The following is a 17,022-nucleotide window of genomic DNA, read 5'->3' as shown; positions in this document are numbered from 1 at the left end:
AATATAAGGATGGTTTTGCTGTAGCTTTTTTTTATTAGATTCTCTTTATCAGATCAAAAACATTCCGTTTTTTTTTTTTTTTTTTTTTTTTTTTTTTTTTTTGTACCAGGGACTGAACCCTGGGGAGCTTAACCACTGAGACACATTTCCAGCCCTTTTAATTTTTATTTTGAGACAGAGTCTCACTAAGTGCTGAAGCTGGCTTTGAACTTGGGATCCTCCTACCTCAGCCTCCTGAGCTGCTGGCATTATAGGCATGTACCACCATGCCCTTTATTTGTTGTTTGCTAAGAGTGTTAGTCAGCTTTCTATTGCTGTGACAAGTACAGGAGCTTCAAGGGGGGAAAGTTTATTTTGTTTCATGGTTTCAGAGATTTCAATTCCTGATCACTGCTTTGGGCCTGTGGTGGTGCAGTTTATCAAGTCAGGCTGGGGCGGGGTTGCATGGCAAAGGAGGCCTATTCATCTCATGGTGGCCAGGAAGCAAAGAGAATGCGGAAGGCTCCAAATATCCCCTTCACTATTGCCTCTAATGACCTACTTTTCTTCCATTAGGCCTCACCTTTTGAATGTTCTACCACCTCCCAATAGCAACCAAGCCTTTAACATATGAATCTTTGGGGGACATTTAAGATCCAAACTATAAATCCAAACTTTTTAAAAATTAAAAAGTTTAATTATGAAATTTAAATTTGAAATTTATCAAATTATTTTTCTGCATCTAACAAGATGATCATTATTATTTTCACCTTTATTCTATTATTATAGTGAATTACATTTGTTTTTTATGTATCTCTTTTTTTGTCTATGGTGCTGGGAATTGAACCCAGGGCCTTGTGCATGTGAGGGTTTTTTATGTGTCTCAAAAGGAAAATTTCGCCAGACATGGTGGTGCACATCTGTAATCCCAGCAACTAAGGAGTCTAAGACAGAACTGCAGTTCTAGGACAGTCCCAACAATTTAGTGAAACCCTAAGCAACTTAGTGAGACCCTGTCTCAAAATAAAAAATAAAGGGGCTAGGCACATAGCTCAACAATTACCCTGGGTTCAATCCCTCATACAAAAAAGAAAGAAAAGAAAGGGAAAATTTCAATTAAAAATACAACTAACTGAGATTTCTGGGTTAGGTAATGTTGTGTTTCTTGGTCTGGGCAGGTTTCACAATTGTGATTAGTTTATGAAAATTCACTATGCTATATACCTATGCCATGTAATTTTATGTATATATATTATACTTCAATAGAAAGTTAAAAGAGAACTGGGGCTATAGCTCAGTGTAGAGTGCTAGGCTAGCACATGTGAGGCACTGGTTCAATCCCCAGCGCCACATAAAAATAATAAAATAAAGGTATTGTGTCTATCTACAACTAAAAAGTATATTTTTTTTAAATAGAAAGTTAAACAAAACTAAATTCCTAGTAGAGAATAGAAGCTCTTCCTTCTGAAGAATACCAAGCTACCCCACTTTTCACTCCACTCACTTCCTGAGAAAGGTGAAGATCTGGGTTATTAAGATGGAAGCAAGGTCAAATCTTTAAGTGGTACACAACTGACATGCTGACAACTTAATATTCTCAAAGTTAGGTACTGTCTTTTTTCAGAATTCAGTGATTTACTCGAACGGAAAAAGTCCTTGTATCATGCTGAAAGATTTTTGTATGATTATCTTCAAGGTCGTCTGGACAATCTCTGTATTTGTTTCTTTCCATCTCTACAGTCTCAACGTGGGTTTTTATGTGTTGAGATGTGCTGAAGAATTCCATTTCTTCCCTTTTACACTATCTGCAGATCTTACCTGCAGGAATTAGTGTAGGTTTACTTTCTACCTTCAAAATATATTTCCATTCTTCACAATTTTGTTCCCAAGTGGACTTTTGGGTAGAAATAAGTTAAGTCTATTTGTTTAATTGGGGAAGAACTCATATCTTTACAATTTCTCCTCTTTTCACTCAGAACCATGGTAAGCCTCCCCATTATTTCAAGTCTAATTATATCCTCAGGTATGATTCTATAGTTTTCTTCATGTAAGTTCTACATATTTCTTATTAGAGTTATACCTTGCTGTTTTATGGGGTTTTTGATGTTGTTGCGATTGTTGCTATTGTGAATGGAACATTTTTTCCCCCTTCTCATTAAAAAATGAACGGTGGAGCGATAGGATCTCTACCACCCCTTTCAGCTGTGAGACTCTATGGTTCCTTGGTTCTATGAGAACATTCCACAGGCGCCTACGATATCCACACCCGAAGAAAGATGGCAACCGCGAGTCGCCAAGCAAGAGGCCGCTCTATCTCGCCTTTGTTCTCCTCTCGCTGCTCCTGCGCAAGCGTAGTCGCTTCAGTACCATCCCCGCCTTCCCGGTCGCGGGCCCCGTTCGGTAGCGCCGGCGCACTGGCGCGCTCCGTTTACACGCTCCGGGGCCTAAAGGCGCCGCGAGTTCCGGCTGTCGCCGTCGCCGCCGCGGCTCCTGGAGGTCGGTTGCGACGAGTAACGGCGCCAGGACGAGCCCTGCGCCTTTCTTTCCGATATGTACCCGAACTGGGGCCGGTATGGCGGGAGCAGCCACTATCCGCCGCCGCCGGTCCCGCCGCCGCCGCCGGTGGCGCTTCCTGAGGCCTCGCCGGGGCCCGGGTACCCGAGCTCGACGACTCCTGCGGCCCCCTCCTCTTCGGGCTTCATGAGCTTCCGCGAGCAGCACCTGGCGCAGCTCCAGCAGCTGCAGCAGATGCACCAGAAGCAAATGCAGTGCGTGCTCCAGCCCCACCACCTTCCTCCGCCCCCGCTGCCACCCCCGCCGGTGATGCCCGGGGGCGGCTACGGAGACTGGCAGCCGCCGCCGCCACCGATGCCCCCGCCACCCGGGCCGGCCCTCAGCTATCAGAAACAGCAGCAGTACAAACACCAGATGCTCCACCACCAACGAGATGGGCCTCCTGGTTTGGTTCCAATGGAGCTGGATTCCCCCCCTGAATCTCCCCCTGTACCGCCCGGGTCCTATATGCCCCCGTCTCAATCGTACATGCCTCCTCCTCAGCCACCACCCTCGTATTACCCGCCGTCCTCGTCTCAGCCCTACCTACCTCCTGCCCAGCCGTCCCCTTCCCAGTCCCCACCTTCCCAACCTTACCTGGCACCCACTCCTTCTTATTCTTCCTCCTCTTCCTCCTCACAATCTTATTTGAGCCATTCCCAGTCCTACTTGCCCTCTTCTCAGGCATCTCCTTCCCGCCCCTCCCAGGGCCATTCTAAATCCCAGCTACTACCACCACCGTCCGTCCCTTCTGGGAATAAAACAACTGTCCAGCAAGAGCCTTTGGAGAGTGGGGCCAAGAACAAGAGTACGGAACAGCAGCAAGCTGCTCCAGAGCCAGATCCCTCTACGATGACTCCACAGGTAAGAAAGCACCTACAGGAGCCGCTTCTTCCACCTAGAAGGCCCTAAGTGAACAGGCCTCTGGGCTTTAACCAATGCGTGCCTAGCCTAATTCCAACACAATGACTAGCTAATTTACACTCCAGCAGATTCCTTAAGAGTCAGAGGTCTGACAGCCAGCTTTTTAATTAGCTAAATGTGGATTACTAAAAGAACAGCATTTGAAGATGTGTCTAGACACCACAGGGTAGTGGGGTGGCTCAAGAATCACTTCTCAGGTATATACCTTGGTTTCCTTTCACCAGCCTCCTAGATTTTGTTGCAAAGAAACTTGTTTTAAAAGTGTATTTTAAACTAAGATTTTCATTAGAAAAGAAGCATTGAAAAAACTGGTGCTTAAATGCATATAAACCTTTGTCCATTTCTTTTCTTTTTTTTTTTCCCCCGCATGGGAGGATCAAACTCAGGAGCAGTCGACCACAGAGCCACATCCCCAGCCCTATTTTGTATTTTATTTAGAGACAGGATCTCACTGAGTTGCTTCGTGCCTAGCTGTTGCTGAGACTGGCTCTGGACTCCATCCTCCTGCCTCAGCCTCCTGAGCTGCTGTGATTACAAGCATACTACCCCAGCACCAGTTAACTTATTTAAAAAAGAAAACAAAGTTTAGAGACCAGGGATAACTGTTAGCTTCCTGAATTAAGAGTTCTTAGCAAATGAAGAATGGAAATCTTATTAGGAGAATCCCAATATGCTTAGAGGTGCATGTAGAATACCTAGGTGAGTCTCTGGATGTTTGATCCTTTGAGAATCTATTGGTCCATTTTAGGAATTGATACATACATTCATTTTGGCCTTACTTCAAGGTAGTTTTAAGACATGATTGGTTTGTTACATTTTATTGTTACCATTCACTCCAAAATAATAGTCTTCAAATTTTTTTTTTTTTTTTTTTTGTGGTATTGGGGATCGAAATCAGGGCCTTGTGCTTGCAAGGCAAGCACTCTACCAGCTGAGCTATCTCCCCAGCCCTGGCCATGGTAAAATTAAAAAAAAAAAGTTTTGTGAGAGAGCTGTCACTCTAAACTTTTGTTTGAAGGTATGTTTCTTCCCACAGAACAGTCAAAGACTGACAGGGTAACTGGAATAAATGAATTTTCTCTTGAGAAGGAAGGTAGAACTAAAGCCAAATAGATCATTTGCTGTGATTTAAAAAAATAGGCACATTTAGCAGTTACTCATCTACCTTAAATTTACCCAGGAATAAATATACTCTTGTGATATACAAGCTCAGATTTACCTGTTCCAAAAGAGAGGAAATAGTATTCTAATTTTACAGTGTTTTGGCATTAGAAATTAAGAACAGAAGCAAAGCATTTTAGGAAATGATGCTTGGCGTGTCATCAGGAGAAAACACTTGAGATCCTGGGATAAAATATTAGAGTAGTGATTCTGTTGTCTTCCACTAGATTTCTATCATCTCACCAGATTATTTCCCCCCAGATTGCTGTGTTTTAAAAATACAAATTTTGTCTTTTTTCTCACCCTACTCTGAAACTTCCAATGTTTTTGTCATCAACTCTGATGTCGGAGTTAGTTCAAGTTAAAACATTACTTTTCTCTCTTTACCTCTACCAGACTTTTTTTTTTTTTTTTTTCCTTAAAGAGAAACAAATGAATTATATTTTTGGCTTTTTGGGTTTTTGCCTTTATATCCTTGTCTATAATGAACTTCTTTCATTGCCTTAAATATTCAGTGAGTTCAGTTCTTTGGTGAAAGGCAGAAAGAAAGAAGTGATAGAAGATGAGGTTTGAGAGCTTTGCAGTGAACTGGATCAGGAAGGGCCTTGTGGGCTGTTGCTTTCTTACCTCTGTGTCTGAAGTTCATCCCAAATTTGTCAACCTCTGTTCTCCCCTTACATTTATATTGCTTTCAGTGTTATTTGAAATATCAGGGTCTTCATGAAGCTATGCCTGTGCTTACCCATCTGGTTTGGTTCTGTTCTTCAAATTGCAAGTCTTTTGCAGACAGGGTCTGTTGTGCTTATCTTTTTAATCTTCTACAGCACCTAGGACAGTGCCTTGCAATTTGTAGGCTGTTCACAAAGATTTGTTCAGTAAGATTCAAGAATTGTCATCTTCTAGACCTAGGATACTTTTGTTTATTAGATGATAAATATTTCTTCATGCCAGTGCCAATTTCTGATAACCGACCCTTCTGCATATTGTTTTCATTCATATTTTTTTTATGGAACACATTGTTAAAATTTTATTATGCTGAGAGATTTTAAACATACAAAGTACAAAAAATGAGATTTAGTAACTGACTTTGGCATGTTTACATTGCCTAGGCCATTTTTATTGTTGCTGCTAAAATAGTTTAAAGCAAATCTTAGATACATGTCATTTCATCCTACTTTTTTTTTTTTCTCAGTGTTGGGAATCAAACCAGGGCCTCACATGTGATAGGCAAGCTGCATTCCCCAGTCCCATCATTACTCCACTCCTAATTAGATACTTCTATTTAATAAAGAATCTTTTCTTAGGTAAACATTATTATTATAACAACTAAAAAATGTTAACAATTTCTTGATATCATATAATACCATTCATTTTCCCCCTGTTGGCTCATCATACTGACAAAATTAAAAATCATTCTCCAGATTAACCAATAATGTTTTGCTGGTTTATTCGAATCAGAATCCAAAACAGGATATACAGGAGACTCTTAATAAAGATGAGGTTTTCTCAACCTCAGTACTATGGAAATTTTGGACAGGGTAATTCTTTGCTGTGAGAGGTCTATCCTGTTCATTGTAGGATGCATCAGCATTCCTGCCCACTGCTCATTAGATGCCAGTAGCAGGCTCCCAGTTTTGATAACTGAAAATAGTTCCAGACATTGCCAGATATACCCATGGGCAAAATCATTCTCAGTTGAGAATCTCCTGATCAAGATTTGTGTCTCCTATTCTCTTTTTTTCTGTCTCATTGCATTGAGCTTGGAAAAAAAATCAGTGTCAGTTGTTCTGTAGAACATAGCATATTCTGACTTTGTCTGCTATACCGTGGTGTCATTTGACTTGTTCTGTCCTGTGCTTTTTGTAAATTAGAAGTTAAGTCTAAATAACCCAGGGCATCACATATGCTAGGTAAGTGCTCTACCACTGAGCTAGATCCCAGTTCTAGAAGTTTGCTTTAAAACCTTACATTGAAGTTCTGTTTTCTTTTGGCAAGTGTGGTGCATAGGTGGTGCTGTGTACTTCATTGCATCCCATCATAAGGAATACTTAACCTGATTGTCCTGTTCCTGGTGCCAAGATTAATTGGGTTCACGAGATGATGGTCTGGTTCCTCCACTGTAAAATTTCCTTTTTTTAAAAATTTTTTATTTTTTTTTTTAATTTTAAAGGGGTACTAGGGATCAAACCCAGGGCACTTTACTACCGAGCTACATGCCTAACCCTTTATATTTTTAATTTTGAGACAGGGTCTGCTAAGTTGACCAGGGATGCCTCTAACTTTCATGCCTCTTGAGTTGCTGGGATTATAAGTGTTTGCCACCATGCCTGGCCACTATATATCTTTCTGTCAGTCTTGCATCTAATGTTTTCATCTGATGGTTCATCCATTCCTCAATGGATCTTTGCATGAGTAAATTATTTCATTGGAGTTTGCAACATGGTGATTTTTTCCTGCCTCCTTTTGCCTCTTATCTATATCAAATTCTGTTAAAAACTTTCACTCGTGAATTAGGGATGTTTGATTAGAAATGCAGTTAGTATAGAAAGACAGGATAAGTACTTGATCTTCCATTTATTTTCCAGTTTTATGAATAAAGTGTTGATAAATTAATGTAATATTCTTTTCAAAGACTTAACTTTTCTCTATTTAGAAGATTGACTAGATAAAATAGTCTTTTTCACGAATCGTGATTTTATTTGTCCTTTTATTCTCGGAATAACTTATTTAGGTAAAGTTGTTGATTCTGATTAGTTTTTAGAACTGTCATTTATTCAGTTTTCAATTATTTATTGACTAACAACTTTGTACCAAGTACAGTACTTCGAACTGGAGAGGAAATGGTAAATAAGATAGATATAGAATGATACCTTCTGTCATTAACTTGTTATCCAGTGGGAGTGGCATTTAATAAGTAAGAGAAGTACAGGGTTCTATGGGATTATAAAATATATCATTAGACTATTCTGTAAAGAACTGGAAAAGATGCGCTCTTTTTTTTAAGCTTACCTGTATTCACAGTGCCTTGCCTAGGTGTTAGCACATAGTAGGTGGAGAATGAATATTTCTAAATGATTGAATATAACTGGAGACTCTAACCTAATTGAAGAGGCCTTCCTTTGTAAAATGATATTTAACTGAAATCTAAAGAATGAATAGGAATTAACCAGATAGAGTTTAAAGAATTAAGTTCAGGGTGAGAGTGATAGGCATGAAAAACTGAAGAGGGAAGACTTTTAAGGACTTATTTTAAGGGCAGTAGAAAGCCATTGAAGGATTTTCTATAGGCAAATGTGAGATTGGCTCTTTTTTTTGGTAGCGCTGGGGATACAATCCAGGACCTTGTGAATACTAGGCAAGCGTTCTACCACTGAGTTACATCCCCAAACCTAGGTTGGCATTTTTGAACGCTCACTCTGCTTGCAGTATAAAGGATGGAATTGTTTTTTTTTTTTTTTTTTTTTTTTTAATTTGGGTGGTACTGGGAATTGAACCCAGGGTGCTTTACTATTGAACTGCACATCAGCCTTTTTTCTGAAAATTTTTGAGACGGGGTCTTGCTAAGTTGTGTGGGCTGGCCTTGAACTTGCAATCCTCTGGCCTCAATCTCCCAGGTTGCTGGGATTACAGGCATGCACCATTGTGCCCTTCTGGAGAATGGAAATGAAAGGTGAAAGAGTGACTTAGAATAGTAGTTGAAGTGATCTAGGCAAGAGTTAAAAGTTTGAACTTGGATGGTGTTAGTAGAAATGGAGAGAAGTGAAAAGACTGGAGAAATATTTAGCTGCTAGAATTCAGTTGGAAATTACTCATGAAAAGGGAGTAGATTTCTGGGATGGGCTGCTGGGTGATTGGTGGTCCCATTTACTAAAATAGGAAAGGCTAGAGAAGAGGAAGGAACAGGTCTGGAGATGAGAAAATTAGTTGAGTTTTAGACATACTGAGTTTGAGATTTTTGAGGCACAGATTCCAAATGGAGATGTCCGGTTGGAAGTTAGATATAGATATGAAACCCAGAAGCAAGATCTGGTGAGTCATCAGCATAAAAATGGTACTTGAAGACTGAGAAATAGATGAGGTCTTCTGAGGAGTGTGTGTAGGGTACGAACAGAGGTTAAAAGACATTGAGGTAGTTACAGAGTAGCAGCATCTAAGGGAACCAATGGAAAAAAGACCAAATTAGGTAGGTAGAAAATCACAACAGTATAGTACCACAGCGTGTGCAGGGGAAGACTCTTTCTAGGTATAAGGGAGTAGTCAGCTGTATCAAGTACTGCTGAGAGGTCAAGCAAGATAAAGATTTTGAGTTATCTTTTGCATTTACTGACATGTAGATTATTGTTGACCTTGGCAGGAGCAGTTTCATAGTGACTGAAGCCATATTGCATTGATTTGAGGAGTGATGGAAGGTGAGGATGGGGATGGTGAGTATAGACAACTCTTTCAAGAAGTTCGTGTTTGAAGGGGAGTGAGAATGAGGGCAGGAGCTGGAGAAAGAGATGAAGTAAGGGAGTATTTTTAAAATACTTAATACTTTTTTAAAAAGGGGATTAAGCCTATCTGGTGATCTTAGTCCTAAAATAGAATGGTGAACCTCAAAATATTTAAAATAAGTATATTTAAAATGAGTTTCTAAAGTGGAAATCTGACTCATTATTTTACCAGTTTTTCTCCCCTTGCATTAAGATATGATATAGAACATTTAGTATTCAGGGCAAGAGTCAACCTGGATAGGGAAGGAGCCTTCTAAATCATTACCCACAACCTTCCTCCTCCTTTATAGTTCTCTTCTTAGAAAATCACTTAGTACCTATTTCATCACTGTATTGGTAGCAAATAGTCAACAAGTATTTCCTGAATAAATTAGCATTTTCTTTAGTGACAAGATTTGTGGCAGATAGTTTTTATGTTCTTTCTGTCTTTAAATCCCTTTATTCTACTTCTTTTTAAATGTGATTTATGTAAATGCTGATTCCCCCACCCATGTATGAACCAGCTTCCATCTGAGATGGAGTTGTCTAGTGTGATGGAGGTTCAGAACTGGCTTCTAATCTCCTGTTATTAGCAAGTTCAGACATGTCTTTTCCTTTCTGAAATAATCACTCTGCTCTTGGGTCATTGAAAACATTTCTTTGTAATGTCATCATTATTCATTTGTGGAGCTTTAAAAAATGTGCTGAAACTTAGTCCTAGGATTGAATTAGATCTGGTTCTGTTTAATAGGTTCACATTAAGTAGAACCTGACCTATTAGGCATATTCTGTCAGTGAATCAAAAAGTACTTCAAGCCTTAAGGCTTTTATCCTGAACTGGATCGAAAACAAAGAGAGAATAGGTGGTGCAAATTGAAAAAGAATTGAGACCTGTACCATCTTCATATCTGTAACTGTTGGCTTTAGCTTGTAAAAGATAGTTTGTATCTTTGTATCTTTTAGTGATTCTTTTCTCTCAAAGCAACTAAAACAAATTAAACATTTACATTTTATATTAAGGAAACTGAATTTATTATTTTTTTAAAATAAGGATAGCCTATTGATATTTTTGATGTGTTCTTAAAATAATAAGAAAGTTACAATTTTTTTTTTTTTGTTCATTTTTTATTTTTATTTTTTGTACTGAGATTGAACCAGGGGTGCTTCACTGCCTAACATATCCTCAGCCCTTTTATTATTTTATTTTTTTATTTTGAGACAGGGTCTTGCTGAGTTACTTAGGACTTCACTAAGTTGCTGAGTCTGGCTGCAAACCTGCAGTCTTCCTGCCTTAGTCTCCTGAGTTGCTGGGATTACAGGCATGTCCCACCACATCTGGCTACAAATGTTTTAATATTACTTTGTCAACTCGTGGTCAGTGTACTCTTTTTGTATTTTTGGTACTGGGGATTGAAACCAGGGGTGCTTTACCACTGAGCTACGTCCTATCCCTTTTTACTTTTTGTTTTTGAGACAGGGTCTTGCTAAGTTGCTTAGGGTGTCACTAAGTTGCTGTGACTGGCCTTGAACTTCCAATCCTCCTTCCTCAGCCTTCCGAGTCACTGGGATTGCGGATATGTGGCACCATGCCCAGCTAGTGTACTCTTGTATACTGTTGAGTAGTGGAAGTAATTATATACTGGGAGATGATAATTATGCTTATGATAATTAAAAACAAAAATCCAATCGTGGACCAAACTTCAAAATGGAGTTAAATGGAATTTGTCCTTCCCAATAAATTGGAATAAATCTCAGGTCATACAAATGAATGGCCTACAGGAGAAATCTTCAGCTGGTCAGTAATCATTTATTGACCTACTCTGTGCTCTAGCACTATGTTAAAGTACCAGGGGTTAAAAAAAGCAGATGTCTCTTCCCCAAAACAATTACAGTCTGAGATAACAAACCAGTATAGTTTGTGGAAAACAGGTATATATTATGTGTATTTTGTGCATTTGTTTGCATATGGAAAATTGGGGAGGTAATACAATAAAATATTAACAATAGAGGAAATTGTTCTATAGAGATAACTGGATTAGAAAATGAGCTAGGAAAATGAACCCATTTAAACAGACTGAAAACTCATGATAAAAAGTAAAATACTTGATTGTGATATAATTTGGAAAAACAAAGCTCAAAATGATTAGAATAAACAGATTTTATATTTAATGGAATTGATATAAATGAAATTGCAACTGATATTTAGACTAAACAAATAAAGTATAGGTTGAGTTTCTGTGCTATAACTTTTGTGACAGAATTGTATGGCAGCAATTTTTTTTTTTTTTTTGGTATCCAGGGGCACTTGACCATTGACCCATATCCCCAGCCTTGTTTTGTATTTTATATAGAGACAGGATCTCACTGAGTTGCTTAGTGCCTCACTTTTGCTGAAGCTGGCTGTGAACTTGCCATCCTCCGGTCTCAGCATCCCAAGCCACTGGGATTATAGATGTGCCACCATGCCTGGCTCTTCTTTTATTTCATTTTTTGATATGTTGAAAACACATCTTGGGGATTTATCGATTTTCCCAGGGACTGTTTTTAAACCTTTTGTATTCAGATCCTTTGCTTTTGTAGTTCCTATTGTAAAGTTGTCTCATTTCTAAATAGGATAGGACTTTTATGGGATCCTCAACTGTCAGTAATGAGTTCTGAAGTTTTCCTACATCACTTTCATAAAATCCTATAGTCTTAAAATCGTAGTGTAGACATGCTGTTGTTGATCAGAGAAGTATCTAGGGTAGTTCTTTTCTTTTTTCTTTTTTTTTTTTTTGTTGTAGGTGGACACACAAAAAAATTATTTTTTACGTGATGCTAAGGATTGAACCCAAGGCCTCACATGTTCTAGGCAAGCACAACCCCTTGCCCCCCAGGGCAGTTCCTTAGTGAAATTTTAGTGTGATAACTTTTGTTTTTCCTTGTGTAGCCTCATAACTGTGGGAAATTATATAATGAATACCAGGATAATGAAAATCTTTTAGTTGTTTGAGTGATGGGTTATTTTCTATTTTTTTATTTTTTTTCTTTTGTGCAGTACTGGGGATTGAACTCAGGGCCTCACACATGCTAGGCAAGTACCATTGAGCTACATCCCCAGCACCCTCCCCCTTTTTTTTTTTCTTTTCTGTTTAATTTTTCATACATTATTCCTTGTATCAACAGGTTAAGAAAGTAAAATGTTTCCAGGTACTGATTTATAGATATGGTTTATAAGTGGAATCTAAAGATTCAGTTTCACAAATAATAACATTCAGTGATCTCTTTAAATGCAATTTTAATCCTTATTTTAAGCTAAGGTCAATAATTTAATGCAATAAGCTAACTACACACAAAACCTGAACTACAAAAGTGTTTTCTATAGCTACATATGGTTTTTAAGTCAACTACACATTTCCATGAGTATTTACAAACATGTTAATAAAACACTACCCCAAATGCTTATCCTGCCATTAACTCATTAAACATTGCCATTCCTGCTACTAAAAGTAGATGATCAGGAAAATGAGTTTTAAAACTTAAAAAGTAATGTAAGTCCTAAAAGGTTTTAAATCAAAAAGGTCTTTCAACATGGAAGCATTATAAGTTTCTAAAAAATTTAAAAACACTCTTTAGAAAAGAAATTAAAATGAATTGTCTTTTAAGACATATAAACATTCTTAGAAAAACTTGTAGTTTCAAATATCATCTCCTTAAAAGAAACCAGTTCACTATCTCTACTAACCTCTCAGACCACAGTTGTCTAAAAACTTCAGAATATGTAAGGCATATGTCTCAGCTATCATAGTCAAAATGACATTTACATTTCACATATTAAACAGCTATAGTATAGCTTATAATAGCACAAACATACCTAATACATAAATACTACTTCATCCTTTTTATAGTCAAAAGATAATTTTCAAGGCATTTTAACTTACATGTAGTCAATGAAACCCAGTAAGTAATTCAAGTATGGTCATGTAAAGGCAGGAAATTAAAGGCTTAAGTATCAATCTAAAATCCAAAATGTGAAAATAAGGGTTGAAAACTTTGTTTCTCCATCTTTCATTTACATGCCTAGCTATTAGGACATTACTGTAGAAAATACACAATTATTACATATGATTTCCACAGAAGATAATGAAATTTCATAAAGTACAAAAAGTATCAAGATCCATAGTTTGCTTCATTAAATGCTTTTCTAGCTCGTTTCAATTCTTCATTCATAGTAAGCAAGTCTTTAACCCCAGCAAACTTCTTTGGGTCCTTTCGAATCAAGAAGAAGTTATCTTCAACTTGTACTTGACCTTGTCTTCCAGTTGACATTGCCTTGTGAGTCATTTCAGTGAAGAACTCTATGACAAGGTCTTCAAGAATATCCACTGACTCAGTGTAAGGGTTCTGGTCATTCCCAAACCCATACATCATACATTGTAATTCTTTAGGGAAAAAAGTCTCTTTCTTTTACCCTGCCCACCTTCTGCTCCTCCTCTCATTTTTTCATTTTCTTCCTTAAAGGTCAGGTCTTCTTCCTCATCTTGCATCCCACTAGCCCACCAGCCTACAGTCATCCCCAGCCCTTTTTTGAAAATTTAATTTTGCAACAGGGTCTCACTAAGTTACCCAGGCTGGCCTTGAACTGGTCATTCTCTTGCCTCAGCCTCTTGAGTAGCTGGGAATACAGGTGTGCACCACCACACCTGCTCTTTATTGATTTTAATTAATTACTGTGTATTTGTACAGTTGATTTTCTTTATTGGAAGTTGCCACAAATGCTGAATTAGTGAATACAGACCACTGTTCCTAGGGGAAATGCATAATTAGGTTCCTCTGAGTTTCTGATCACATTTTCATCGTCCGATCAATACATAGTCTTGTTTAAATGTGTTTTCTGTTTGAAGACACTTTATTTCACATGTATTGTTGATTTATTAACATTGAATTCACAGGCAGCAGCACTGTAATACCTGCTTGAACAAAGCTTATCTAACCCACTTGTTTTTTCTGGATGTCACATCAACCTTCTTACTCTTAGAAACACCAGACAGTACTCTGGCATTGTGTTTGGAAACTATTTTAAACAACAAAATCACCATTGAAAAGCACAGAAATATGAAAAATGTGACTTTAAACTAGACATGAAAAGGACAGAGTTTGAGAGCTGGAACCAGAAGGCACAGCATCATTATGTTCTCCTCAGCTGGGAACATGCATGTCAGACCACTCAAGATTTGTTACTGCTCTCCCCATGTTTGTGAATGACTATGATAGTTTCACAAGTATTGATACTGGAGTTAGAAATAAATTTTAACAAGTGGGCAAATCTGCAAATACAGAATCCATGAGTAATGAGGATTAACTCTTTTCTGATTTTTTTTTAAATGCAAGCACAAAACAGACATCTAGAAAATTAAATTACAGAATAATTTGGAAGGTTAAACTCAAATTTTTAAAATAAATAGAATATATTATATACATAATATATTCTCATATTTGTATGTTTATCTGAGTATGAATAAATTAATGATATAATAGGTTTTAAAAGAAGGAGGAACCATTGGAGGAGAGTGAAGTCAGAGAGAAAAGGCAGGACTATTTGGTTGTACTTACTAATTGCAAGATCCCTGTAGATTAATCTGAACAAACTAAAGTCAAGTTAGAAGCGAGTAGATGTGCATATCAAAAAGATTTACTGTGATCATTTATCAAAAATATTGTTTTCACCTCCAAAACCATGTGTTTTAAGAGAATAGAGAAATGTGCAGAATTATTTTGTGTGGTTTAATTTAAAATTGGAAATTTGGGAGAGAAACTGATATTTTTCTGAAACTGATATTTATCTCTAGTCTGTTATATTTTTAAAAAAATTTTTTTAGTTGTCAGTGAACCTTTATTTTACTTATTTATATGTGATGCTGAGAATTGAACCCAGTGTGTCGCACAAGCTAGGCAAGTACTCTACCACTGAGCTACAACCCCAGCCACTCTAGTCTGTTATTAAGGTCATGTTAACTTATTTGCCTTTCTCTGTCTGGCTTTACCTTTTCTTATAGACACAAGAACGCATTTATAATTGTATCTCTCTGTCAACACCAAGTTGCAGAGGTACATGATTGTCAGTTTGAATTCTCAAAAGTGATTTCTGTTGTAGGAACAGCAGCAGTATTGGTATCGACAGCACCTGCTTAGTTTGCAGCAAAGGACAAAAGTGCATTTGCCAGGACATAAAAAAGGTCCTGTTGTAGCAAAGGATGCACCAGAACCAGTAAAAGAAGAAGTTACAGTACCGGCCACCAGTCAAGTTTCAGAACCTCCTTCATCTGAGGAACCCCCATTACCACCTCCAAATGAAGAGGTGCCACCTCCTCTCCCACCAGAGGAACCCCAGGTAACCATGTAATCAATTGTTTGATGTTTATTGAATTGGTTAGCCTTTTTTAATGATTCACTTATGTATATTTTTGTCATAATATATTTTTTTCATATGTTCAAGTATTTATAAGATTCTACTTGTGAAATAATCATGTATCTGCCATATCAGGTTTAGAAAGAAATTTTTTTCTTTTTTTTTTTTCTGGTTTATGTGATAGTGAAGAATTAGATACTCTTGGGCTGGGGTTGTGACTCAGTGGTAGAGTGCTTGCATAGCATGTGTGAGTCATTGGGTTTGATTCTCACCACTGCATATAAATAAATAGAAGAAAAAAGGTCCATCAAAAACTAAAAAAAAAGTTAGATACTCTTCTGAATTGCATCTCAGCACTGAAGGGAGATGCCCAGGTATGTTTATAATGACAGCAGAGAGCAATAGTTAAGAACCTCAGCTCTTAAAATCAGCAGCCTAGGCTGTAGTCCAGGAAAATGCCAATTGCTCTGGTGACTCTGGTCAAGCTAGTTAAGCATTCTGTGCTTAAGTTTCCTTAACTGAAAAATGGTCATAATCAAATAACTATCTTATAGGGCTGTTAAAGCATTAAATGTGATCATCTTTGTCAGACATAGCATAGTAACTGGGATATGGAAAACTTTTACATTGGTTCAGAGGTCATTGTCCAGCTTTGTTGAAGCATAATGATTACATCATAGTCTATTGGTGAAAAGTGACCAAAAAAAAAAAAAAAAAAGAAAAACAATTAACTTCTCATAGAGTGAAAAGCACTATAATTGTAGGTTCACTTTGGGAACAGGGAAATTATTTTTTTAGTGAAGACTATGGAAATTCCTTTGTGTTAATGTCCATAATAACAGTATAGATAGCCTGAGTTGTAAGAATTCTGAACTTTATAAAATGCTATATTTATAAAATATTAATTCAGTTGCTGTTTTATGACTTACATAAAAGTATATCTTCATTACCTTTAGTCTGAAGACCCAGAAGAAGATGCCAGATTAAAACAGTTGCAGGCTGCGGCAGCACACTGGCAGCAGCACCAGCAACATCGCGTTGGCTTCCAGTATCAGGGAATAATGCAGAAGCACACTCAGTTACAACAGATCCTACAACAGTACCAGCAACTTATACAGCAGCCACCACATATACAGGCAAGTGTCTCCATAGTTGGCAAATAGAAAGTTGTTCCAAGAACGTGTAAAGGATTTGTTATTTCTGAAAGAGATTTGAGCATGAAGAAGAAAATATATCAAATGTTGACAATTAGATATTTCCCAAGGGATGCCCAAGTAGTTATCTTTCATTTACCTCAGGGAAAGGTGGTATAGCAAGTCTCTTGGGAAAGAGTGGAGTGTCCTCATCATGTTAGTTTGGGCTAGGTGTTAAGAACCTGGAATTTTTAACCACACAAAACTACTACTTAATGATGTTTGCCTACAAACTGGTACAGTAACAGATAAGCAAATAATCCTCCAAAAAGGCCAAAAGATATCATTACAAAAAACCCTGGGTAAATACACCATAAATGTAAAGCAACTTGGATTTTTGTCTTGTATCTTA

General features: G+C 37.7%; 1 protein-coding gene and 1 pseudogene across 2 annotated transcripts in view; one reads left to right on the top strand and one right to left on the bottom strand.

Annotated features, from left to right (window-relative positions):
- The window catches only part of LOC306655435 (transcription initiation factor TFIID subunit 13-like), a 77,258-nt pseudogene extending 62,043 nt beyond the window's left edge, over window positions 1-15,215 (bottom strand). The window contains exon 1 of the transcript XR_013766979.1: window positions 11,952-15,215. The product of XR_013766979.1 is annotated as a transcription initiation factor TFIID subunit 13-like (transcript). The remainder of the gene's footprint in view (window positions 1-11,951) is intronic.
- Window positions 2,364-17,022, top strand: part of YLPM1 (YLP motif containing 1) — a 68,360-nt gene continuing 53,701 nt past the window's right edge. The window contains 3 exon segments of the mRNA XM_079129734.1: window positions 2,364-3,396; window positions 15,223-15,459; window positions 16,434-16,613. Coding sequence (XP_078985860.1) covers window positions 2,530-3,396; window positions 15,223-15,459; window positions 16,434-16,613 — 1,284 coding nt within the window. The 5' untranslated portion in view covers window positions 2,364-2,529.

This window comes from Sciurus vulgaris (assembly GCF_902686455.1).
Source record: "Sciurus vulgaris genome assembly, chromosome: 2".
Taxonomy (NCBI): domain Eukaryota; kingdom Metazoa; phylum Chordata; class Mammalia; order Rodentia; family Sciuridae; genus Sciurus; species Sciurus vulgaris.
Note: the sequence above shows the minus strand (reverse complement) of the source record. Positions and strands in the feature narration are given on the sequence as shown.